The 25,320-nt window shown below is 32.3% G+C and overlaps 2 protein-coding genes across 3 annotated transcripts; one reads left to right on the top strand and one right to left on the bottom strand.

Moving 5' to 3' along the window:
- Positions 1–1,715: 1,715 nt before the first annotated feature.
- Positions 1,716–16,293, top strand: LOC123302596 (C2 domain-containing protein 5). 2 transcript variants are annotated; one of them, XM_044885605.1, is made up of 16 exons: positions 1,716–2,049; positions 2,116–2,241; positions 2,313–2,568; positions 3,654–3,814; positions 3,876–4,087; positions 5,954–6,165; positions 8,799–8,942; positions 10,086–10,254; positions 10,577–11,381; positions 11,600–11,713; positions 12,596–12,911; positions 14,007–14,099; positions 14,168–14,289; positions 15,067–15,183; positions 15,291–15,437; positions 16,082–16,293. In XM_044885605.1, exons 1-16 carry the CDS (start codon positions 1,873–1,875, stop codon positions 16,160–16,162), a joined length of 3,252 nt encoding a protein of 1,083 aa, XP_044741540.1. In that variant the 5' UTR covers positions 1,716–1,872; the 3' UTR covers positions 16,163–16,293. The 2 variants fall into 2 exon arrangements, with proteins under 2 accessions (XP_044741540.1, XP_044741539.1); XM_044885604.1 differs by having other exon boundaries at positions 15,279–15,437.
- Positions 16,294–20,123: 3,830 nt separating this feature from the next.
- On the bottom strand, positions 20,124–23,472 carry LOC123302647 (RNA exonuclease 4). Its single transcript, XM_044885686.1, has 5 exons — positions 23,325–23,472; positions 22,658–23,059; positions 21,466–21,954; positions 21,243–21,386; positions 20,124–20,861 (listed from the first exon to the last, which is right to left on the bottom strand). Exons 2-5 carry the CDS (start codon positions 23,054–23,056, stop codon positions 20,616–20,618), a joined length of 1,278 nt encoding a protein of 425 aa, XP_044741621.1. The 5' UTR covers positions 23,057–23,059; positions 23,325–23,472; the 3' UTR covers positions 20,124–20,615.
- Positions 23,473–25,320: the final 1,848 nt, after the last annotated feature.

Here is a 25,320-nt window from a genome sequence, read left to right as displayed (position 1 = left end):
CGGAAAACCCGTTCAAACTCAAACACTCAAACTGGCACATTCATTCAGATGTTTGGGTTCAATTTTTAGTTTTCAAATAGGCCCTCACTTAATTTTATCGGTAACTGATTTCAATAAGATCCTTGAAAAACTGCTAAAAAATAAAACTTATTCTCAAGTGGGTAATCCCACTAATTTTGGATCATAATTTTCAAATTTTTTATCAAATTTAACGTTACTGCAATATTTTTCAAAATTCAACCATCATGGTTTTCACATTTGGCCCAAGGAGTGGTATAAACGACTTACTAACACCAAAATTGGAAAGTAAGGCCCAAAGTTATATGTATTCGATGCGATTTCAGGCAACATGTCGCAGCGCATATTCAAAACAATTATAAAAACCTGTTATATAAATAGATTATATGGTTTTGATATGCATGTGGCCATACAGCCACGCACTCAAGCTGCATAGTGCATCATATTCATAATACTACAATCAAATTGCAAATGCATGTGTACTTTCAAATCAAACAATGTGTCTTGTCTGGCCTGCTCTATTTACAAGGTAACGCACGTAAATTTAACGTTAATTTATAATTTATTTAACAACGAAAATTTCATTGATTACGTGTAAATGGATATTATGAGCCATGAGTTTCAGTGAATCCTAGGATAATGAGCCGAGGAGAGGAGAAAATGATTTCATGTATTTATTATTCCTCAGTCAAGAATATTACTAGTAGCAATTTGGGGGATTTTCCAATTTTCCGAGATATTATTTTTACTCAGAAATCTGTTCACTACCCAGTGAACACAATATCGTAAATAAATGAGGTCAGAATGACGTCATGCAATGCCATAATTTACGTAAGATATGAGTCACAGATAAGTCAGGTTTGAGTCATTATTTCCGCCTTCCTGACGTAAGATTTTTACGTAATATAAATGACGTAAACATGACGTAAAATTGACATCTATATGACCTATTTGACATTATAATGATCTAACAATGATATCACAATGACGTCACATTTATGTCAAATATCTGACTAAATATGATTTATCCTTACGTAAGATTTACACAATTCTTACGTTATCATATGTCACGATATGACCTGTATGAACTGTTTCTGAGGTAAGAATATGATTCACATATTACGTAAACTTATGACTTTGATATGACGTCACGATGTGACTAATATATGACATCAGTTTTACGTAACATTAAAGTCGTAAAAATGACATCATATTAAAATCAAATTTAATGTCAGTATGACATAATAGTGAGGTCATTCAATATGACATCATAAATTGAGTCACCATTATGTCATGTTTACGTAAAATATGACGTATGACCAATGTATGACGTCATATTAAGCTCATGTGTTCACTGAGTAGGGGCTAATTTGGTGACTTTGACTAAAAATCATTTTTCTTCTAGGAAAAATGAAAACGTTTTAAATAAATAGCGCCAATATCACTGCCATCTATTGACCAAAACTCATATGAGGGACTTAAAAACAAATATGTCTAAATTATTTTTAAAACGTGTAAATAAATATTGAAATAATGAACATGTTATCTTGTAAATCGATGTAATTATCTAAAAATAAAATTGTATCGTTATGAATCGGCAATAATCGTTTATGCAATTGTACATGCATGTAACAATGATGACGATGACATAACGTACAGAGTCATCTATGAATTTGATTCTAAAACTAAATAACAACATTGATAGGTTTTTTTGAGAAAAATTCTAAGTTTGAGAAAAACAATATTTATGGAAAACTAGGAGAATTACAAAATTTCAAAATAATGGCGTAGCCAACAAATCAAGATTACATGTTTTCGGAGATTAACGAAAGTAGAAAAATTTCATAAAAAAAAATGCCTGGACGAGTAAAAGTAAAAATTGCGGCTGGCCGAAATTTGCCCGTAATGGATCGGTCCAGCGATACAACCGATGCGTATGTTGAAATTAAATTGAGCAACACTACTTATAAAACAGATGTATGTCGAAAATCTTTAAATCCACAATGGAATTCCGAATGGTATCGATTTGAGGTTAGAATAGAATTAAAAATATTTCTAAAATTAAAGTATCCAAGGTAAATTTTGATGTGATTTTAGGTAGATGATGCTGAGTTACAAGATGAACCTTTACAAATTCGACTTATGGATTACGATATGTATTCGGCGAATGACGCTATTGGAAAAGTTTATATTGATTTAAATCCGTTACTGTTACCAATCAGGGTACATAAATTTTTATCAGTGTTCAATTTTTAGTTTTCGATTGTATTCTAAATTAAAAATCTCGTTTTTAGAATCAAGTAACAGTTCAAGCATCCCCATGCCCAACAACATCAGATTTAACAAATGCTTTCTCAAATTCTGGTGGTTCGACAGTTTTATCTAGTGGAGTGACAGCCCTAGGACCTGGTTCTGTGTTTTCTGGTTGGGTGCCCGTTTACGATACAATGCATGGAATTCGTGGTGAAGTCAATATCACCGTTAAAGTTGAACTATTTAATGATTTTAATAAATTTAAACAATCCTCGTGTGGTGTCCAATTTTTTAACTGCAAGTATATTTAACACTTTTTTTATAGCTCTTAGGAAGGGCGTAAAGTCTTCTTAAGAATTTCAGGGCCCCATCCCTTTTATGTAAATTTGCACTGAACGGAAGCTAGCAGACAATTCATACTGATGATGACTACTTGATAGTCGAAATACGTATTTATAAAATACAAAAAACTGATCTAGGAAATTAGGGCAAAACTCGAAATTTATAACCCCTTTTGCACGCTATCCTCAAAAAAGATAGTCAGTTATAGTGTTGTTATTTTGCCTGGATTGGGTCCTTTGGGTAAATAAATAATATGGTCCAACTTTGACAAAATCAAAAGGTACCTGTCAATGTACCTGTCAAATTAGTATCTAATTTGACAAATTTAATAAAGAAAATTATTCATGATTCGACACAAAACAATTTGTTTAATTTATTTACAAATATTCATAAATGCCGCGAAAGAAATAATGAGCAAAAGTTAAGCACAAGATTTGAATACAAAAATACAGCTCAATTATATACAAAATTAACATACCTTTTGAATAATCTGACGCTACTTGATTTGTAAAACAAAACTATTGCTAAACAAAACTTTCCGACAAACGAAATAACAATTTCGGAGCACGTTTGACTTTTGTCTAACAATCCCGCTTTTTAGCTATCACATGAACTTATCAATAAAAAGTACTTATCGCCTGCCAACTTAGAAATATGAATATTCATCAATTTACAAAATTACCAACTTGACTCTATATAAAACAAAAGTAAATAAAAAAAATAGGATTAGGTTTGTTCAGCTGTCAATCTGATCAATTCTCAACATATAGGGACTATGGACGGAAGAGAAAATTAAAAATAATTAAAATTTCATAATTTTTAAATTGTTGACGTGTGTGTAAAAAACTATTATAAATAATTTTCAAAGGCATGCCATCTATGAACAGTAATCAGAAGTTACCAAAGATCAGAATCGCTTATTTAATAGTTGTACAGCTTTAATTAATATTACATAAGTGTCAATTTTTCTAGTCTAACGCGCTTTTCCCTTCAAAAATTTAACAGTTCAATGGACTGAGATTTATGTTTTAAATTTTTAGCATCAAAAATTCCATTTGGTTATCATGCTCGAGTCGTGCACGGTTTTGTGGAAGAACTAGTTGTAAACGATGATCCCGAATATCATTGGATTGATAAAATTCGAACACCTCGTGCTTCAAACGAAGCTAGACAAACGTTATTTTTTAAATTATCCGGCGAGGTAAGATGCTGACATTTGGATCGATAAAAATCATGTAAATCCAAGAATTGTTTCGTGACAGGTGCAACGTAAAATTGGTATAAAAGCGATTGAAGTTGGTGCAAACTCCGTAGTTGGCTATCATCAATGTTTCGATTTAGAAGGTGATTCGGGTATCGTAGCACGCGGTATTGGTACAGCTGTTACATTGGTCCGTATACAAGATACAGCACCATTATCTAATGATCATGTGTTCATTGATAATAATACTATCCCCACCACTGTTAAACATGAGTAAGACTTTATTTCAATTTTTAATGTTACTAACGTACGCTCAAAATTGGTTATAACGACGAATTGTATGAAGGTCACAATGGAAAAAACATGCTAAGACCCATTTTGTGTTTTGTTTTGTTAAAAAACGTTCGAAAATTATTTATAAATTTTGGAAAAGTGAAAAATTTCATATTTTAAGACGGATAGATAGCCGGAAGTGGACTAATTAGGTGATTTTATGAACACCTATACCAAAAATTTGTTCATAGCATCAATATTTCTAAGCGTTACAAACTTGGGACTAAACTTAGTATACCTTGATATATATTACATATACACAGGGTATAAAAACTACCAAAAGAACTTTAAGATATCTTCAAGTGTCTTAAAATAATCCGAAATTTTGTTCGGGGCGAATTCGGACTAGTATGCTTTTCTTTATTTTTAACCCCCCGGCCTAAAAAAAAGGGGATGTTATAAATTTGAACGATAAGTGTGTGTGTCTGTCTGTCTGTGACATCGTAGCGCCTAAACGGATGAACCGATTTTGATTTTTTTGGTTTCGTCTGAAAGGTAATTTAATGGAGAGTATTCAAGTGCTTAACTAAGGTTCCGTACCCGAAAAAAACTAAAAAATTGACGATGATCTTCAAAATATATTCAGCTTAAAGGAAAAAGATAATTTAATGGAGAGTGTACTTAGATTTGTTTCAAGTACGAGTTTAGGGTTCCGTACTCGAAAAATTTGTCGGGGGTTTTTAAAATTTTGTAAATTTCACTTGTGTACCCTTATTTTGTGGACTTAGCATGTTTTTTTGTATGTGATTTTGGACTCTTGATAAATGATTTTTTATGTTTTACCTTCTAATTTTCTCGGAATTCGTTAGAGATAAAATATGGCTTGAATGTTGTTATAACTAGTTTTGACTTCAAACGGAAGCTAATTCTTGGGTAAACCTGATAAATACCAATTAAAAGTAGCATACAACATCAGATGACGTCATTATTTATGCTAGAATTAGCGAAAACGTATCGAAACAAAAAATGTAAAAACTAATATGCACGCTTTTTATGTATTCTGTATACTGTATTTGTAACTCTATGGGCTTTTCAAACGGGTATTCTTTTATTATGGACCTGTGGACCTGGACTGTCAAATCAGACCTCAGCTGGTAATATGTTGGTGAATTTTTGACAACTGATTTATCACTTTATCACTCACGAAGTTGTAAAAACTTTTTAAGTTACGAAATTTATGGTTGAAGAAAGCTGATCGAAAAAGAACACTGCGATAAATTGGAATATTTTTTGAGTTTCAAAATAGTAACCAAATATTAGAAATTTTTTCGCAGGAAAGTCAAAAAGGTTTCAATATTTTTATTAGATCTTCATCAATATGAAATTTCCAATTCGATCCCATTCATGAATTGCAACCAATTGGAAATTTCCGATTAGTTCTAGTGGATTCAATCGGAATGAATTGGAATTTTTTTTTCAATTAAACCCGATTCATTTCAATTAAATTTCGATTCAAAATTTTTAATTGGTTTCAATTGGAATGAATCGAAACTTTTTTTACAATTGAATCCTATACATGAATCGGATATTTTTATCAGGGCTAGTTCAATGTAATGTGACATTGTGTGACAAAGGGTAGGGGGGGGTCAAAAGCTTTTTAACGTAACATGTTAAAATTGTTTTTTGTATACGAAATTGTTTTCTCATCATAACTCAGAAATGTGGCGCGATAACAAAATCGTGAGTGAAACGTAAAGTGAAAGGGTTTAAAATTGATCAGTTGGCAATAAGTGAGGTTGTAAAGTAAAAGGCCAAGGCTTAAGAATACCGTTTTAATGTTTTTTTGTTTGGTTTATATTTCGTTAGTAAACCGTTATCAGAAGAATCGTCCACGATCACGACGACACAAACAACAAATACTGCAGGTGCAGGTCTATATAAAGAGACACAATCACAGACACATTCAGGGTCGGGTCATTGTCGAACCGAATCTGTTGGCAGTAAAGGAACGAAATTAAATACAATCTCTTATATACATAGACGTTCTTCTGATTCTGATTTGAGCATTACACCGAAAGGTTTGTGTCCTTTTGCACAAAATTTTATTACAGTTTATTTAATTATTTTTATTTTTCAAATTGTTGAGCCGTTCAACAAACTCAACAAGCAACAATTCGAACTCATTCATCATTCTTCACAATCATAGTATGGACATGGGCAACTTAACAATTTACAACACTTAGAGCCTTTATTTATAGTCATTCTAGTCATTTGAACAAGTTTTATTTCAAAATAGAGCATCCTTAACAATCCTGTCAACAAAGCATCTATTGTTTAAAACTGGCAATAACCTGACGAACACAGCACACAGTGCAGTTTTTATCCACTGATACAGATTGACTACATAGCTGTCTTTGGATTCTTTCGGGTTGCCATATATGAATTATACCACATAGTAAGTTTAGGAAACAAAGCATCTATTGTTTGAAACTGACAATAACCTGACGGACTTGACTTGTTTTCCCTAAACTGCGCCCTCGCGGGAAAACAATGATATTTGCGAAAGTGTTTCAAACAAAAGCTGTTTGGTTTTTTATAAGAAATATTTTTTTTAATACTTTTTCTTTTTTATAGATTTAAACTTTTGTTCTATCTCTAACATTTTAAAAGATGGCTCCTACGTACCCAAACCTTAATTGATTCCGCTATAATTTTCGGCTTGATATTTCTTTTCGTTTTTTAGTTATCGTATTTCCAGACAGTCAGACAGACGGACAACTGGAATTCGACTAATTAGGTGTAACATCTAAGCGTTAAAAACTTAGGACTAAATTGAATATACCTTGATATATATTTCATTTATACAGGGTATAATCATTGTTAATAGTAAAATATTGATATTTTTAAGAATGTTCTTTTATGAAAATAAACTTGCTGTTGGCTCTAAGACTATAATATAAAGAATATAATGTAGCTTGTCTTTACTATTTGTGAAATCAATTTTTCATTTTTTTCAAACAAAAAATCATTCATTTTATTTTAATTTTCAACAAATTTTAACTCAAATCGTGTAGAATTTGAGCATTGCTTTTTTTTTAAATTTTCAACATATTTTCGATTCAATTATATGAACAGAGACGAATATAGTTAGAGTATTGATGATTGAAGAGAGATATCTATATTATCAAATTTATAAGCATCACTTGCACGTAATATATTATATATTTTTGTAGTTGCGTGGTATTGAAAGTTAAAAATAAAACATTATTTGGCTAAATAGCATGTATTTGGTTTATATGTATAAACCGTGCAATAAACCAAAACTTTTTTACAATCACCTTAAATCGAACGTGAGCAAAATACTCATAACACGAATGCCGGCGGGTTAATTAAAGGGAATACAGATGTAATTGAATCGTAAATATACAAACAAAAAATCAAGTAGTTAAATTTAGGAGTACAGTCATATTCATAAAAAATCAAACAACTAAAATGAGTGACATTAAAAAAACTAAACTTTAAAAAACTTGAACACACCAAAATTGAAAACTTTAAAAATGTAAAACCATTTTTGCTTATATTATTAAAAAAAATTAAAAGTTTTATTTTTGTTTGCTAGAAAGCTGTAGAAAACGTAAGTATCCATATAAATTGACAAAGCAAATTTTTGGTGTTTTTACAGCATGACCAAAATACATATTACTCGTATAATTGAATATGTTCAATGTCATAATGTCAATGTGTCTCCCACTCCTTTATTTTTATATATTTATTTGTCAATGTTTAGGTAGAATCTTTAAGTACAAATAACTCCTTTACTACTCCTTACTAAACTTACTTTTATTAATCAACTAAAGGCTTAGCACGTCTTTTGTAACTAATCAGTAATTAGTAATCAGTAATCAGTAATCGTTAATCATTCAACAAATCAATACAAACAATCAGAACCAAACCAATTGCAACCTTTTTAACAACAAATTTTATACAAAATGAAAATATTTTTTATTTTTTGATACAGTCAAACCTGTCTAAGTGGTTCCTTTATCTCCTGTGGGAGCATAGGGCATTCAGAAGAGCTCTCCACCGGTCCCTGTTTCCAGCAAGCACTTTTTTCGAGTAAGATAACATTTTATTAGGCCAAATTGAGTCAGTCACTATTCAATAAGTTAATTCTGCGAGATACAGAAACCCAGACTGACCGACTCTTGTGATAAGAGAAAACCTCATGCTATTGCGCAAGCGCCAAGGGTGAAATTTCAAAATTTATTCACCATATGATTTTAGATTAAATATATTTATGTGTTAATATACATTAATTCATATGAAAGAATAGTATATTTAATTTACTTATTAAATATTCTGAATAGATATATATATATTTGTCATCTGCCATTAAAAACACAGTGTATCTACGGAGATAGCCGGAGTGTAACGAAGCCATTCGAATTGCGGTTGTTTTTCCAACTGATTTTACTGTAGTGATGAGAAAAACTCTCTCTTACAGCTGTTAAAAAATGATTTGCATATGATTTGAAAAAGGCTAATCCACTTAAACAAGTTTGACTGTACGAATTGTTTTTTGTTTTCTTCGTAAACATTGATGTTATTTATTTTTATTTTTTTTTTAGTTAATTTTCCATATTAAATTTTTTTTTAAATAAATTTTAATTTTTCAGTTGAGTTTCCACTCACAAGACAATTTTATTTTCAGGTAATAGTTTATCAAATGCTGAAAGGCCTGCAGTTAATATTAATATTGGGCCACGTCCAACAATCAAACCAACAAATTGGGAAATGCTTGAATTTCCATTTATAACAATGTCAAAATTTCCACCAAATTTTATTCGTCATATTGGTAAATTTTCAATAATCATTTTACTTCTGATACGTCTTTAAAGCGTATATAGAAAAATTTTGTTGTTATTTTCGATTGCGTTGCATACATGTCGGTTATAGCGACAAAAAAACATGTTTTGAACATTTTTTACTCAGTTTTGAGTTGTTTTCACTTTATTTTGAAATTCTTAAACTATACGGTCTTCGTCTTTAACTACAGGGTTAAAAATAAAAGCTCGATTGTCAAAAAAAAACTGGAACATGAAAGAATTCAGTAAGGGTGTAATTGTCGAAATATTGCGCCTAAAATCTCTATAAAATTTACATTTTCGGGTGATACTATAGAAAATGTTCGCCCATTCGTCAAATGAACTCGATTTTTGAATTTTTTGGGTCAAAATTGCCTTATAAACTGAGTTTTATCGAATTCAGAAATAGAAAAAAATTTTGGATTTTTTCGATTTTTTTCAAGGGGTACCCCTTCAAAAATTTACAAAAATCGAAAAAATTTTTATGTTTCGGAATTTGATGAAACACAGTTTATAAGGCTATTTAGACCCAAAAAATTCAAAAATCGGGTGCATTTAACGATTGGATGGATAATTTTTGAGATATCGCCAAAAATCGATCCAAGGATCCGTTTTTTTCAAAATCTACTGGTCCAACCGGCAAATATACTGGATTTTTGAATTTTTTGGGTCAAAATTGCCTTATAAACTGAGTTTTATCGAATTCAGAAATAGAAAAAATTTTTTAATTTTTTCGATTTTTTCCAAGGGGTACCCCTTCAAAAAATTGCAAAAAATCGAAAAAAATTTTATGCTTCGGAATTTGATGAAACACAGTTTATAAGGTATATTTGACCCAAAAAATTCAAAAATCGGGTTCATTTAACGATTGGACGGAAAATTTTTGAGATAGCGCCAAAAATCGATCCAATTACTCGTTTTTTTCAAAATCTACTAGCCCAATCGTCAAATAAACTCGATTTTTGAATTTTTTTGGGTCAAAATTACCTTATAAACTGAGTTTTATCGAATTCTGAAACAGAAAAGTTTTTTTTGATTTTTTCGTTTTTTTCCAAGGGGAAAAGTGGGTTATGTAAGGTTATGGTGAGATTTTAGAGAGAGATGAGGTGTAAAGTATTTATTTCTTTGTGCAGGTGGAACAGTGAGTGCGCGTTCAGTAAAATTATTGGAAAGAATAAGTAATATCGAAGAACCAGAAACACGGGATGCTTGGTGGACAGAACTACGAATGGAAATTCGATCTCATGCACGGGCTTTGGCTTGTAATGTGGTTTTAGGCTACACCGAACAAGCTAGTATTTGGTGAGTATGGCGACCTAATATCTAAATTTAAATGCAGTAAAACCTGTATAACTTGAATCTTAAGCTACCTAGAATTTTTTGTTACTTAAACCGTCAGCACTCGCGTCAACCCTTCGGTAATCTTTGTAAACTCATGGAATTTTATAAAGAAATAAGGAAGATAAGGCTAGGACAGAAAAACACTTGCTAGAGTAATAATATATAATGTATTTATGTTTTCAAGCGTGAGCAAAATACTCATAACGCCAGTACTGACGAGCTAAATTATCAAGAAAGTGAGTACAGAGTATCTCAAAATATGATTTACATTTGTTAATTTCAGTGATGATGTTTGTGTACTGAGTGCGTCAGGGACAGCAGCGATCATATATATACAGAATACAAAATTAACGGATTCAAATGACGTTCAATCTGCACGTATCACAATTCACAACCAAATATTTGAAGCATTAGAAAAATTACAAACCAGGGATTCCAATTCACAATTATCGAGCACAACAAATCGTGTTGAATCATTACAAGAGGACAATGGTCAAGCAATTGTTGGAATCGATACAGTTGGAGGTATTGTGGAGCAACAAAATGATACTCCACGTTCACAAGTAACAACGTCCACATGTCAAATGTGTCATGTGCCCTACTCGGAATCGAGTGTTCCATACCCCATAGTCATGTTAAAATGTGCTGTATGTAAATATGGACGTGTACCGGATGTTCTAATATCGACAATAGATATGCCGGAAGAATGTATGATTGTGGGCAACGGTTGTTTAATTCAAGCGCACGTGTGTCGTCCTAAACGTGATTTACGTGCCGAATCAAATGCCAAGGAAATATCAGATAGTTTACCATTTTTAGAATATGATTTACATCGTTTGCTCATTAACAAATTGAAAGTGAAGGGTATGAACACGATTTTTGGATTACGTGTACAAATATCGATTGGGGAACGTATGCTTGTTGGTACTGCGTCCGGTACTGGTGTTTATTTATTACCGTTACCGGCACCGAGTTTACCAAAACTTGTTTCGGGTGTATCATCCACAAATAAGGATGATTTACAAGAAAAATCACGGTTATTGTCCGAAACTGCCAAGAAAAATAAGGAATTTTATCATTTGAAAAATGTAAGTACACTTTTTTACAATACTAGCTGACTCGGTGAACTTCGTTTCGTCTAACAGTCAATGAATGTCGTGTTCACCGGGAAACTTTAAAAACAAAGACTATGTCTTCACTTGTCTCCCCTTTTGTTCACATTTTCATGAGTTTTATATTTTTGGCGCGCAAGCCTAATTTTTTAGTTTTTATTAATTTTAATCAAGTTTTATGTTTGGAATTTAAGGATCTGGATGAATTTCTTACTCAACAATCAACATTCACCCATGGAGAGGAAGACTTAGATGAACCACCCAAATTAGATTTAACAACTGGAAATAAGGATTCTTGTGTTTTAGAGGTAAATTGTCTGCTAATATTGAGAATAAAACAGGATCAGTTAAAGGAAGATCTTGTTTTTGAACTATAATCAAGACTCCCTAAGTGAGAGGTCTCTAGCAAATAGACTAAGGGTGTCTCTGTGCCCTCCTTGAGAACAACCTGTCACCCGAAGGCGAGACGTCTTCGAGTAAGAGATACTATTTTAAGCAAATGAAGCTCTAAGATTCTATCGAGATAACCACGCAAAAAGCCCACAGCTTCTCTTTCTGTTGGAATTTTTCCGGGTTTGATGGATCCAAGGTTTCGGACTCAAATATTCTAAACATGACGCCCTGCTGGTTTCTGCAAATAAAATTTATGAAAGTTTAATCGTCCTCTATACCAGTCCTACAAGTGGGATCACCAAAGATCCCCATGTTATGAAAGTGGTAGTTTAATCAACAGTGTCCCATCAAGAGTCTTACCACCCTTCTCAACCGTTATCTAGTAAGTTTCAGGCGAGCACTTTCAAATGGCCTGGGTGTGGTTATGCACAGTTTTGCATGTTGCTAGCCCTGCGCAAAATTCCAGTAATCAAGATGCGCTTGTCTTGCCATTCCTTGATTCGATAAATTACGGAACATCTTGCTATGGGTATGACAGGCTCAGGGGAAAGGGGTGTTTGAAACAATCCCTCTCGTGTCAATCCGCTGCTTCATTTCTTATAACACCAAAGTCGCTCGGTATCGAAGTCAGTCGGACTGTGTTATCCAGGTCCTTGAAGCATGCGTAGACTTTCCTCGGTTGGAACTTTGATACCTCAAGGGCTCGAAGTGTGGCTTGAATATTTGAGAAGATGCTGTTTGTTACAGAGCTGGACACTTTTGAGCCATGATTGATTTTGATTTGTTTGTGTTTGTAGATAGATGACGCTGAAGATGCGGACATATTATCGTTATTAATGGAAGGACCGCCACCGAATGGTTTTAACGTGGTGAACATCGAACAAGTACCTGGTTTAGATGATTACGAAGTGAAAACCCATTTACAAATGTTCACACAAATGACCCGCTGTAAATTACCCACAAATCAGTATTCACTAAGATTTGGTCGACAATTCCAACGTTTGTTACAAACCGTTTACTTTAAATTACGACGTATGACGCCTTGTGTTTTATGTCAACTACAATTTAGGGTGGATATACCGGAAATTGATGAAATTCAGTTAACTGCATATGGTAAGTCCTTTCAAATATTTTTGTTTTTTTAAATTTATGAGGCCAAGACGACTTAGGATTTAGAAGTTCGGGCGATACTATAGAAAATGTTCGTCCAATCGTCAAATGAACTCGATTTTTGAATTTTTTGGGTCAAAATTACCTTATAAACTAAGTTTTATCGAATTCTGAAGCAGAAAAATTTTTTTGATTTTTTCCCAACCCAACTCAACCCAACTTCAAAAAAATATAAAAAATTCAAAAAACGAAAAAATTTTTTTGCTTCGGAATTTGATGAAACACAGTTTATAAGGGTATTTTGACCCAAAAAATTCAAAAATCGGGTGCATTTAACGATTGAGCGGCTAATTTTTGAGATATCAGCAAAAATCGATCCAAAAACTCGTTTTTTTCAAACTTCTACTAGCTCAATCGTTAAATGAACCCGATTTTTGAATTTTTTGGGTCAAAATACCCTTATAAACTGAGTTTTATCGAATTCCGAAACAGAAAAAATTTTTGGATTTTTTCGATTTTTTTCAAGGGGTACCCCTTCAAAAAATTCCAAAAAATCGAAAAAAATTTTATGTTTCGGAATTTGATGAAACACAGTTTCTAAGGTATATTTGACCCAAAAAATTCAAAAATCGGGTGCATTTAACGATTGGACGGATAATTTTTGAGATATCACCAAAAATCGATCCAAGGACTCGTTTTTTTCAAAATCTACTGGTCCAACCGTCAAATAAACTGGATTTTTGAATTTTTTGGGTCAAAATTACCTTATGAACTGAGTTTTATCGAATTCTGAAACAGAAATTTTTTTTTTGATATTTTCGATTTTTCCCTTCAAAAAATTTCTGGCTCCGATTTTGATAAAACTCATAGAGGTAATTTTGACCAAAAGATGCAAAAATCAGATTCATTTGGTGATTGGATACATAGAGTTAGAAATATCGCCCAAAAACCGCATACAGAGATCGACTTCTCGGATCGATTTCAGACAATTTGAACCACTAGAATTCGGCCGCCATTCTCTACAAGGATTTCTCCCACAAAGGATGTGCTACGAGTTCCCGAATGTTTTTCAAATTATAATTTGAGTTCTTTTTCTAGGTACTGCAATGGGAATCAAAAAAATGAATCGTTCATTTAAAGAAAAAAAGAAAATTACGCACTCAATAAGTAGGGATGTAAAAAAAGGATTAGGTAAGCGTACAAACAAAGAAAATTTATCGAATCGGACATATTTTTACGTTGTTTAAAATTGATTTCAGACGAATATGATGAGATTTTTACGTTAGAAGAAGATGAAGAACCTTCCCAACAAGTTGTCTCAAATAATGTACCTTCGAATTTACCTTCAAAACAGCTACGAATTCACACCGAACCATTTCAGGTAATCCAACAATCATTTCACATCCAGAGGCGGATTATCTACAAACCTATCTACAATCATTTCACATCCAGAGTGAAATTAACCACATCCCGAGATTAACCGGCTCAGTGATCGTGCGATTTAAATCTAAACTGACCTAAAGTCCGTCGACGTCAAAGCATTCCTGCTGTTCTTAAACAGTTCAAAATGGTTCATGGAGCAGTGGTCGGGGATGGGCCAACCTTTTTTTGGTATCACAACGGACCCTATGATCTAAGTGTGTCCCAGGACAAAAGAGGTTTACACTCAGTTAAAATCTTCGGGGATATTTCTCGGATCAATTTGAAATTTTCAGAGAATATGTATCCAATCCAATAGGCGCTACAGCCCGGGGTGGGATTTTGCTCTCTTCGACCACTCTCCTCCAGATTGCTAGGTGCTTGACAGCGGATCCTTATCCAGTGACTCGCATTACCTTCTTCGTGTAGCGTACACGTTGGCATGCAATATTTTTTTGGGCATCCTTCCTTCCTCCATTCTTTGACATGCCTCTGTGATTTCATAAACTTGTCTACTCCCTTCAGGATCTCTTGGATTTCTCTGTTGGTTAGGATGCGCCATTCTTCCTCGCTCACTCGGATTGCACCATATATCCTTCTTATTTTCTCCTCGCCTTCTTGTGTCAGGATCCAACTTTCAGAGAATATGTACATTCCGGAAATACAAAAAAAAAACCGATTCCTTGATCTAACTGGATATAACTCCTTAACGTAATCGTTTTACTCGTTTTGTTTCTAGGCGTCACGGCATGGTATAGACATAACATCGTTATCTTACATACCTGGAGGACATATTGTTCAATATTTAGGAAATATCAACTTCTTTTTTATCAGAGAATCGACATCGATTCGAGAGGTAAAACTTTCTAAAATAGAATACAAAATTATTTTGAAATCAAAATCAATAATATCAATAATATTAAAAATAATATTGTTTTTGTTTCTAAATAGTTCGACTTTCAGGGGAGCGGTTTAAGTGGTTTTGTTCATAGTTTTGTGACGGAGGTTTTAGCGATTGTACGTGCACATATTGCAGCGTTAGGTGGAAACGCAATGGTGGCGTATTTCATGAATGAATGTGTTTTATTTCGAAATCCACATAAAAATCAGGTGAAAATTCTAAACAAATTTTAGTTAAACTCGATTATAACGACATTGAAGAGCTTGAAAGCTTGATCGTCATAACTGGAACATCATAGAATCGGTTTGGAACATTCCAACCCAACCTTTTGGTGTTCCAACTTATTTTTAGACAACCGAACTTTCATTTTTCTCGAAGGAAGTATTTATAAAGAGTCTTTCAGCAAGGAGTTTTATTTTAACCCAAAGTACAAACTCTGAGGCTTGTAATGGAACAGAAAATCTGCCAAATAACTGCTGCAGTACTTCTTGCATATGGCCATTCTTTTAACGAGCCTCATTTTCACTTTTCCGGGTACGTGAATAAGCAAAACTGTCGCATCTGGGGCTCCGAAAACCCAAGAGAAATATTCGATAAATCTCTTCATCCACAACGAGTGGTAGTTTTTGAAGTGGCGATGCGGTGTTCATTGAGTCATATTTTTTCGAGAATGCTGCTGGTGTGATCGTTTCAGTGAATGGATTGCAACTAAACGATGTTGACTGACTTGAACCCTTCTAATTGGTCACAATAACCGCTTTGTCGTTTTAAGCGATGTCGTTCTAATCAGCGTTGACTGTAATCATCGTTGTGGATAAATAAATAAAATTTTTAATTATTTTGTACGTTTTAGGGTCAATGTTTAATAAATGTGGGTGGTGATGTGGTGTTTGTATCATATCGAACCGAAACACAAAAATGTGCTCAAAATTAAAAATATTTGAATTATGTTTAGTACAAAGACGTGACGCAACGTTGCATTTAAATCGTGTGTGCTATGTTGTCAGCTCAATTTTATGATTCCCACCTCCAAGTTTTCTTCATTTTTTTTTATATACAATTTTGAACTGTTTATTGTTTTTTGTTTGTAAAAATTTTGAGATTTGTTTTCGATGTACAGTGATCACTTTTTGTGTAAATAAAGATTTTTACTTAAATTTGTGTCCCAAATTTATTGCTACTTTACGGTAGTATTCATAAATGGTAAGTAACCTGGTAGTTTAAATTGGAAATATTGAAAAGCGGTCCAGTTGGCGATAAAAATTGGGTTCATTTAACGATTGGGCGGAAAATTTTTGAGATTTCGCCAAAAATCGATCCAAGGACTGGTTTTTTTCAAAATCTACTAGCTTAATCGCCAAATGAACTTGATTTTTGAATTTTTTGGGTCAAAATTGCCTTATAAACTGAGTTTTATCGAATTCTGAAATAGAAAAAAATTTTTGATTTTTTCGATTTTTTCCAAGGGGTACCCCTTCAAAAAATTGCAAAAAATCGAAAAAATTTTTATGTTTCGGAATTTGATGAAACACAGTTTATAAGGTCTAATTGACCCAAAAAATTCAAAAATCGGGTTCATTTAACGATTGGACGGGTAATTTTTGAGATATCTCCAAAAATCGATCCAAGGACCCGTTTTTTTCAAAATCTACTGGTCCAATCGTCAAATAAACTCGATTTTTGAATTTTTTGGGTCAAAATTACCTTATAAACTAAGTTTTATCGAAATCTGAAACAGAAAAATTTTTTGGATTTTTTCGATTTTTTTCAAGGGGTACCCCTTCAAAAAATTCCAAAAAATCGAAAAAATTTTTATGTTTCGGAATTTGATGAAACACAGTTTCTAAGATATATTTGACCCAAAAAATTCAAAAATCGGGTTCATTTAACGATTGGACGGGTATTTTTTGAGATATCGCCAGAAATCGATCCAAGGACTCGTTTTTTTCAAAATTTACTAGCCCAATCGTCAAATAAACTGGATTTTTGAATTTTTTGGGTCAAAATTACCTTATAAACTGAGTTTTATCGAATTCTGAAACAGAAAATTTTTCGATTTTTTCCTAGGGGTAAATTTGACCCAAAAAATTCAATAATTTATATACCAGATAAAATTGCGGTTGCCTAAATAAATTCATACTCGCTAACTTACCTAATCCCCGGCTTTTCTTAGTGTACACTTTGATGTGAAGGACCTTACGGAATAAAACACAAAATTTATATATGAAAATTTATTATTATTTGTTTTCCTTTTTTATTTCCATCATGAATGGCGAGCTTTTCAGTTGTCAATTTTTTTTTCTCTTTCTGTCTTTTCATTTTGTACTTTTTTTTTTTTTGTAAACGTATTTAATTTTGTTTTCACGAAGACACTAAATTAGCACCATATTTTTATTTGACAAAAGAAAATAAAAGCGAATTACAAAATACAACTAGGTAGTGGGAAACAATGATGGAGGGAGAGGGAAGGGGGTTGGGATTCAATAAACACAATAAATCGTTTTTTCAAGGACAAACAGTCAAAAATCGGATATAAGAACCAATTGAAAAGGTACCAGATCGAATTCAAATATAAGTTAGATCGAATTCGCTTTATCTTAAACTATATAAACATTGAGGCTTTAATTAGGACTAATTAATTAAACTAAGCTGACTCGTTTGGTGGCTCTTAACGAGATATCGACGAAGAATCTATATCAAAATTCCTTGATATTTCCGGGTTTTCCAGGTCGATTACCATCCTGGTAGCGTCACGGACTAAGATGTAAGACAAAAAAACTCACGCTCTTCCACTAAAAGATGAAAATGAAACTTTGCGTATCAAAAGATAAGCTAATACATCAAAAGGTTAAGTTAAAGCTTCCCTAATCAATTCGAATTGGGATCATTTTTAGTAAAAGTCATCAAATTAGCGTTCTAGTGACGTATCTCTCTGAAAGAAAATATGTTAGAATTTCTTAGAACGAAGCCTCTCCTTCTTCTAAAATCGTTATAAACGATTTTTGACTGTATTTTAAATTATTTACTAAACAAAGATATTTTTCTTTTAAATGCTTTCTAAACCCAATAAAAAATTATCTACAAAATTCTTGAAAAAAATTATTCTTTTCCAAATATTTTTCTTATAAAATACATTGATGTCCTTTTTTTTATCCACTTTGCAGAATATAATTTGTTTTACTCTTTTAAAAAAAGAGACATGCGCATAAGATTATCGAAATTACCATAGCGTTCAAATAAGTCAATTGAAATTCCCTGACTTTTCCACGTGCAACCTTGACCAAAACTGAATTTTTGTAGTTAAAATTGATCCATAATATGTACTACGTGCTAAGATATCAACGAAGAATCATGTTCTGAGAATTCGATTTTAGAGACTCAGTATTTTTTAATCATTTTCTTGATCTATATCAAAATTTCTAGATATTTCCCGGTTTTCCAGGTTGATTGAAATAAATTCTAGTTAAAATTGATCCATAATATGTACTACGTGCTAAGATATCGACGAAGAATCACGTTTTCAGAATTCGATTTTAGAGACTCAGTAGTTTTTTATGATTTTCCTGATCTATATCAATCGTTTTTCCAAGCCGATTGCCATCCTGGTAGCGTCAAGGACTAAGATGTTAGACAAAAAAAACTCACGCTTCGACAACGGCACAATCAAATTTTCCCCCAGGACGCTTCAAAATTCAGTATTGAACTTAGATAGAGGGGGGAAATTAAATTGATTTTTTTCAATATTAGGAAATTTCTAGATATTCGAAAACTTCTTATATTCTACAAAGTATATCAATAATTATTTCAAGATATTCGAAAACATTTTATATTCTACAAATTAAATCGAGAAATTCGAAAACATTTAATATTCTACAAAGTGTAACAAGAATCATTTCTGTTAAACTTAAAATAGGGTACAATTAAGATGAAAATCCCAATCCAATAAGGAATTTTGGATTCCAGTAATTCTAGAAATGATTGGAATTACGTATGTGTATTAATTGTTACTTACATGCACTCGAATCAATTCTAGAATTACGATTCGAATTAACAATCTGATTATTTACATTAATTTCACTCTTATTTCGAAATTGCACAAGTCTCGGTGATGACAACTTATAACATTTTTGTTTTTTTAAATTTTTTTTTGTTTTTTGAAAATTTGTTGACTTTTGTATTTTTTTTACAATTTTTTTTAAACAACTATGAGAGTTTTTCTCATCACTTCAGTCAAATTAGTTACAAAAATGCAATTCGGGTGGCTTCGTTATACTTCGGCTATCTCCGTACATGCATTGTGTTCTCAATAACAGATGACAGATAAATAAAAAGTGATATGAATGTATTTTCACATTTTGAAATATAAATCGTAGCGCTTACGTAATAGTTTGAGATTTTCTCTCAACAACACAGGTTATGGAACCAGGTCTGGAATAAAACCTTGAGGTACACCCTGAATTGCATCTTAATTTCATTCACAAAATTTGACAAGTTGTCATGTCATCACTTTGAAGTCAATTACGGTTTTTGGAAAATTTTGAAAAATTACAAATATTATTTTATTTGAAGAGAGATGTCAGGAAAAATTAATTTCAATTCTTGGAATCAAGACAAAAAATAATAATTCTACTAAGATAAAAATTATAAAAGTAGCTACAAAAAAGAATTATCTAAATTTTCCTCAACGGGAAAAATTATATTTCGATCCAAAAATATAAATTTGAAAATTATCTAATTAACCCTATGCTTTTTTTGACCTTTTTTGGGAAAACTTACAACTAAAAACAGTAAAAAAAAATTTAAAACACTCCACAGAGATTGAAAAAATTTTTGTGTTAATCATATTTAAAAAAAATCATTTCTATGGTAACGAACTTTTTGTTTTTTTTGGAAAATTGGGAAATTTTAAAAACTGGGACACGATATAACTTTTTTGTAGTGTGTAAGATAAAAAAAGAACATTTCTAAATTTTTGTGGAAAATACGGAGAAATTTTATGGTAAACATCTAACATAACATAAAAATATAGTAAAAATTGGTTATAACGACATCGTTTATAGCGACAGATCGATATCGACGTCGAATCTGACTCCCTTTGGTATTCAAGCTTATCTTTTGACGACTAGACTTTCATTTTTTTTTTTTTTTAAGAAAGATGATTTTCTAGCGAAAGTGTCATCAAATTTACTTCAAAAAGTCAGGTTAGGACACCCAATCTGACATTTTGCTATTCAAGCTTGTCTTTTAACGACCAGACTCTCATTTTTTTGGAGAAAGATAATTTTCTAGTGAAAGTGTCATTAACATTTCTCTCAGAAGATGTTGCCGCTGTCCCTTCAAATGTCGTAATAACCGATTTTTATTGCAATTGCTTAAAATAAAATGATTTAATGATGATTATAACGGCGTGTCCTTAAATGTTTCTCCCATTCTTGACGATGTAAAACATATAGTTGCATGGCGGCGCGCGCATCTTCAATAGAACTATGTTCGCCATCTTGAATGCAAACATTTAATATGTCTTTGGCTAAACGTTTTAAACTAGGTGGTCCATTGGTATTCAGTTTTTCTTTAAATGGTGCATAATATGCCGTGTCTCGTATATATTTTTTTGGAAAGGTTAATCCTAATACCTGTAAAGAAAAATAACAATTATAATCAAAGAGAAAAAATTTCAGTTTGAATGAAAAACTTAACACACACACAAAGCAGTCAAACTTATAACACCTCTTTTTTATGGAAACGGCTTAAAGTGTAAACCTCAAGGACAGAGACGCAAAGGACGATTGAGAGAAACTTAGAAGGGGGTCATGGAGAAGAAGAATCGAAGTGCTGAATAGATTTGGCCTGAAAGAAGGAATTTATTGAGGAAAGAAACTCATGGCGGAACTTTTCGTGACAGGAGAGATTTGTTTAAAACTCGATTACCGCGAATGTTTTTTAATCATTTTCCTGGATCGATACTAAAATTCCCTGACATCTTGTAAAATTTATTTTAAAAAAATCTTACTTACTTCTAAGTCATTTTTTAAGGCATGTCCAACTAATATTCGATTGTGTATTAAAGTAGCAACAACTTGCCGAACGGTATGAAAATCAGCCCCAAAATTTATATCATTAGGTCGAACACCCGACACTGACGTTCGAAAATCAACAACCTAGGAAAAATACAAGAAAATTTTATAAATGCTTAAGAAAAATCTGTCTACTTGTCAAAAAGGATCCAAATAAACTTACCTGAACTTGTGGGTACACAAATGTGTCATAAATACATTCTCCAGACATGTTGACCAACGAGACTCGTGCCAACATACTTTCACGGCCCGTTCCAACACCTACCATTTCACAATCCATGCCCACACAAACATCTTCGTTGATAACAGGCCATACTCCCACACTCCCAATAACACCCGGTTGTCGTAAGAACATTAAATCGTTGACCGCTAGATTTGTGGTTGACATAAATGGTACTTGGAATGTCGTTCGACACATGTACGTTCTTAAATGGGCCGGTATTTTGAATTGGGTGTTGGTGACAACGCGTGTGACATTAGGCATTATGTGTGTTGGCTGTGGCAGGGTCTTATAGTATACGGTTCCTGGTACATCGTTCTTGAGCCGTTCGTCCGAGTGACATAATGACATGTTGGCAAATGGAATTGACGATGAGTCGACAGTGTTTGTTGGGGTGTGACGTGGTATGAAAGGGATTGCAGCAGCATTGATCTATAAAAAAAACATTTTTATTCTTAAGTGAAAACAACTGACTAAATTAATTGTTGAAATACCAAGTATAGACAGTGTTGGTTACGAAATTATTTGATTTTTACTTTATACAAGAAAAGATAGATAGTCACTTTTAGAAAGCCACAGTCGTGTATACACGGTGTTCTGTTATTGGCTGCAAATCGTGGTAAATAACTTTTTCCATCGTCTTTATGAGCTTATTCTGTAGGCCCACGATCTGCAGTCAATAACAGAACACCGTGTATATAACACGACTGTGATGCGACTATAAAATGTTTCTAACTTAATTTGTGTCCTCACGGGTCAACAGTGATGTTCAAGAAAAAATGTTTCAAACAAAAGTTGTTTATTTTTTTATAAGGAATATTTTTACGCTTAAAATTTTGTTCTATCTCAAACGGTTTACAAGATGGGTATTTTAGACCCAAGATCTTGACGTATGTTGCTCATTTACGAACTCAAATTGATTTTTTTTCGTCCTGAGCACGCTATAAAAATTTTACACCTTTTCGTTTTTGAGTTATCGTGATGACAGACGGACAATCGAAAATGAATCCAAATGTTTGTCGAATAATCTCAATCGAATGATCGTAATTCACGTAAAAATGCATTAATTAAGTCGCTAAAGTGCTTTAATGTTTTTGGTCACGTGGTAATGATGGAATAAAAATAAATAATTTACCTGGTTTCGTTTACTCTGCACTCTCGCACGTCGTTTAGCGACTGGTGATTTAGACTCTTTACTTGAAGTATTGCTTAAAGATGTCTTCAAATCTGGTTTTGAAGTTGTAAGTTGCATTCCTGATATACAGCCTGGCATTATATACACTTTAGGTTTTCGTGTAAAATTTTCTTTTTCTCGTATCTTGTTTGCAGTTTCGATTAGGTTGATTTTTTTTGACGTATTTGACGATTGTGTTGAAGAAGTTCCAAACATTGTTGATTCTGTTTTTAATTTTTTTGATTGAAAGTTTTGCCAGTTAGATGAACATGTTCCACGTTTTATATCAACAGTATTATCATTCTCTTTCTTCTTCTTAGGCTTTTTAGGACTAGTTTTTATCTCAGGTTTTGTTGCCATAGCCTATTAATTACGTTAACATATTTTTAGGTTAAGTTTGACAACACACAAATTTAAAAGTAAATTTAGAGGGAAAGTTAACGGATTTCAGTAAAAAATCATCAAAGGTTTCAATTCATTAAATTTTCATGACAAATTAGAAAATGTTTCATTTACAAAAACGATATATGTATTTCGAAATGATTTGGAGCGCATGTCCGAATTTAATGAAAATGATTCGATGATTTTTTCTTTTGGGCAATTTATCTTGGAAAATAAAAGGATTTACCTAGTTTTGATAAACTTTATGCTTTAAAGTTGGAATATCACACTTTGACTTTGGAAAATAGAGCACATTTTTTTACTTCAGAAATTTTGATTGTTAATTATTCTTTTTGTCAAATACGTCATTATTTACTAACAACTGAAGAAAAACAGTTACAAATTGCGCATGTGCGTAACCTTTGAATTTCTAGATTAATCTAGAATTCGACAGCAGTCCCTATTAAAAAAATTTATAATTCTAAGCCGATGCCTTTGATATTTTCTTTATCATTACTATTATAAAACTGTTGTCTGTCTTTCTGTCCGTGTGTTTCTTCGCACATCACACAGGACCAATTTCGATGAAACTGGATTTGTTTCTTTGCTTACGGTTTGATTTAAAAACTAGTCCTCAGAGTCAACCTCGTTTTGTAGTTAACCGATCAGAAAATAACTTTAACAAAACTTGCAGAGTTTGATGGGGAACAACATGTTCTAACGTCAGATTGAATCTAGTTCTCTGAGTTGCTATAATAGTTAATTTAGATCCTAAAAGGTAAGAGAACACTTTAAAGTAGAAAGCTAAATCTCTTAGCTTAGGAAATCGTTAGCTTTCGGAGGAAATACGACTTAAAAATAAGTCATTATTGATTGCATTTAATCAAAGAGTCGAGAAATTAACTTTTAGTGACATTTAACTAACTCTGGAAGATAATTATTTCAATCTTTCTATAAAAAAAATTCAATTTTTATCCTGAAAACTAGATGCTCTATGGTAATTGACTCTTGGTTTTGTGTTTCGCTCCTGAAATGTCATCATTCAAATAATTAAATAATTTTAATTTTTGTTACAATTTAATCATTTTTTTCTCGGCTGAGCGCCGTTTCATACTATTCCAATACATTGTAATTTATCCACACTTAAACCGAGCTCATTATATATTAGTTCAGTTAATATCAAATAGATGGCATTAATAGATGAAATTATTATTTTTTTAGGCTCAAAATGATAACAATTAAATCAATTATTTTCTTCACCAGATAAATCATAAATATATAATTAAATTGATAAACTATGTTTTAACATTATGTTGCTAACTCAAGGATACAGATAAGTTTAATTTAATAATTTACAATGAAATTTACAGCAGGAGATCTTTGACGTCGACGGACTTTAGGTCGGAGAGATAGTCAAAGAAAGGCTGGCTCAAGTGAGTCCACCTCCTCGTGGCAAGAGTTGGGCAGTGGCAGAGAAGATGAGACATCGCTTCCTACTCTCCCTCACTGTGACAGTTCCCGCAATAATCATGATGCTCTGTCAGGCCCAGGTGTTACCGCCCCATTAATTACAACTATGATTGATCAGACTGTCACTGCCGGTTTTCGGTTCGGATAGCAAGTTTTTAGTAGAATATCGCTAAATAAATAAATTGCGAACCAAAATTATTTCGAAATTTCACAAAAACCTTTACTAGGATCATTTTTTACAGTATGTAAGAGACAAAGATAAAGGTACCCTTTCATGCGCTGAAATTTTTAATGGTCGTTTGGTCTAAAAATTTTGTATCCGGTCTTGATGGTAGGTCACGAATGTCGAATGTCTAAAGACGCCTCTGTTTAAAATGATTGTTATCAGACCCAAAAATTTGGTAAATTATGTGTCTTATGAGATAAAATATTCTAATTATAGACATTTTAAAATCAATATTTAAAGATTCGTTCAATTTGAACAATTGTGTACATAAAAGATTCCAATCGATATTTATTATTGATTTTGCAAACAATAGTCAATATATCAATTTGTATATTATCAGTTGGCTTTTAGTCATACACAAACCACAAAAACAAATTGAATTAAATGAATATACCCTTTTGACGTCAGACCAATAACTTAAATATATCATACAATTTTTTATTTTGATTTTCGAGGTTAGAATAATACTTTTTTACCAAGTAAAGAGTGTATTCCGTATAAAAATTTTAACACCAATAATTGAAGCAATAAAAATGGAAGCAATAAA

Source organism: Chrysoperla carnea, chromosome X (genome assembly GCF_905475395.1).
Source record: "Chrysoperla carnea chromosome X, inChrCarn1.1, whole genome shotgun sequence".
Classification (NCBI taxonomy): domain Eukaryota; kingdom Metazoa; phylum Arthropoda; class Insecta; order Neuroptera; family Chrysopidae; genus Chrysoperla; species Chrysoperla carnea.
This window is presented reverse-complemented; position numbering and strand designations above follow the sequence as displayed.

Coding starts and splice junctions, on each gene's coding strand:
- LOC123302596 (XM_044885604.1), top strand. CDS start 1,873: ATGCCTGGACGAGTAAAAGTAAAAATTGCGGCTGGCCGAAATTTGCCC. Junction 4,088..5,953: donor CCCACCACTGTTAAACATGA/GTAAGACTTTAT, acceptor ATATTTCGTTAG/TAAACCGTTATCAGAAGAAT. Junction 10,255..10,576: donor ACCGAACAAGCTAGTATTTG/GTGAGTATGGCG, acceptor TGTTAATTTCAG/TGATGATGTTTGTGTACTGA.
- LOC123302647 (XM_044885686.1), bottom strand. CDS start 23,056: ATGGCAACAAAACCTGAGATAAAAACTAGTCCTAAAAAGCCTAAGAAG. Junction 21,955..22,657: donor TGCAGAGTAAACGAAACCAG/GTAAATTATTTA, acceptor TTTTTTTTATAG/ATCAATGCTGCTGCAATCCC. Junction 20,862..21,242: donor CCTTAAAAAATGACTTAGAA/GTAAGTAAGATT, acceptor TTTTCTTTACAG/GTATTAGGATTAACCTTTCC.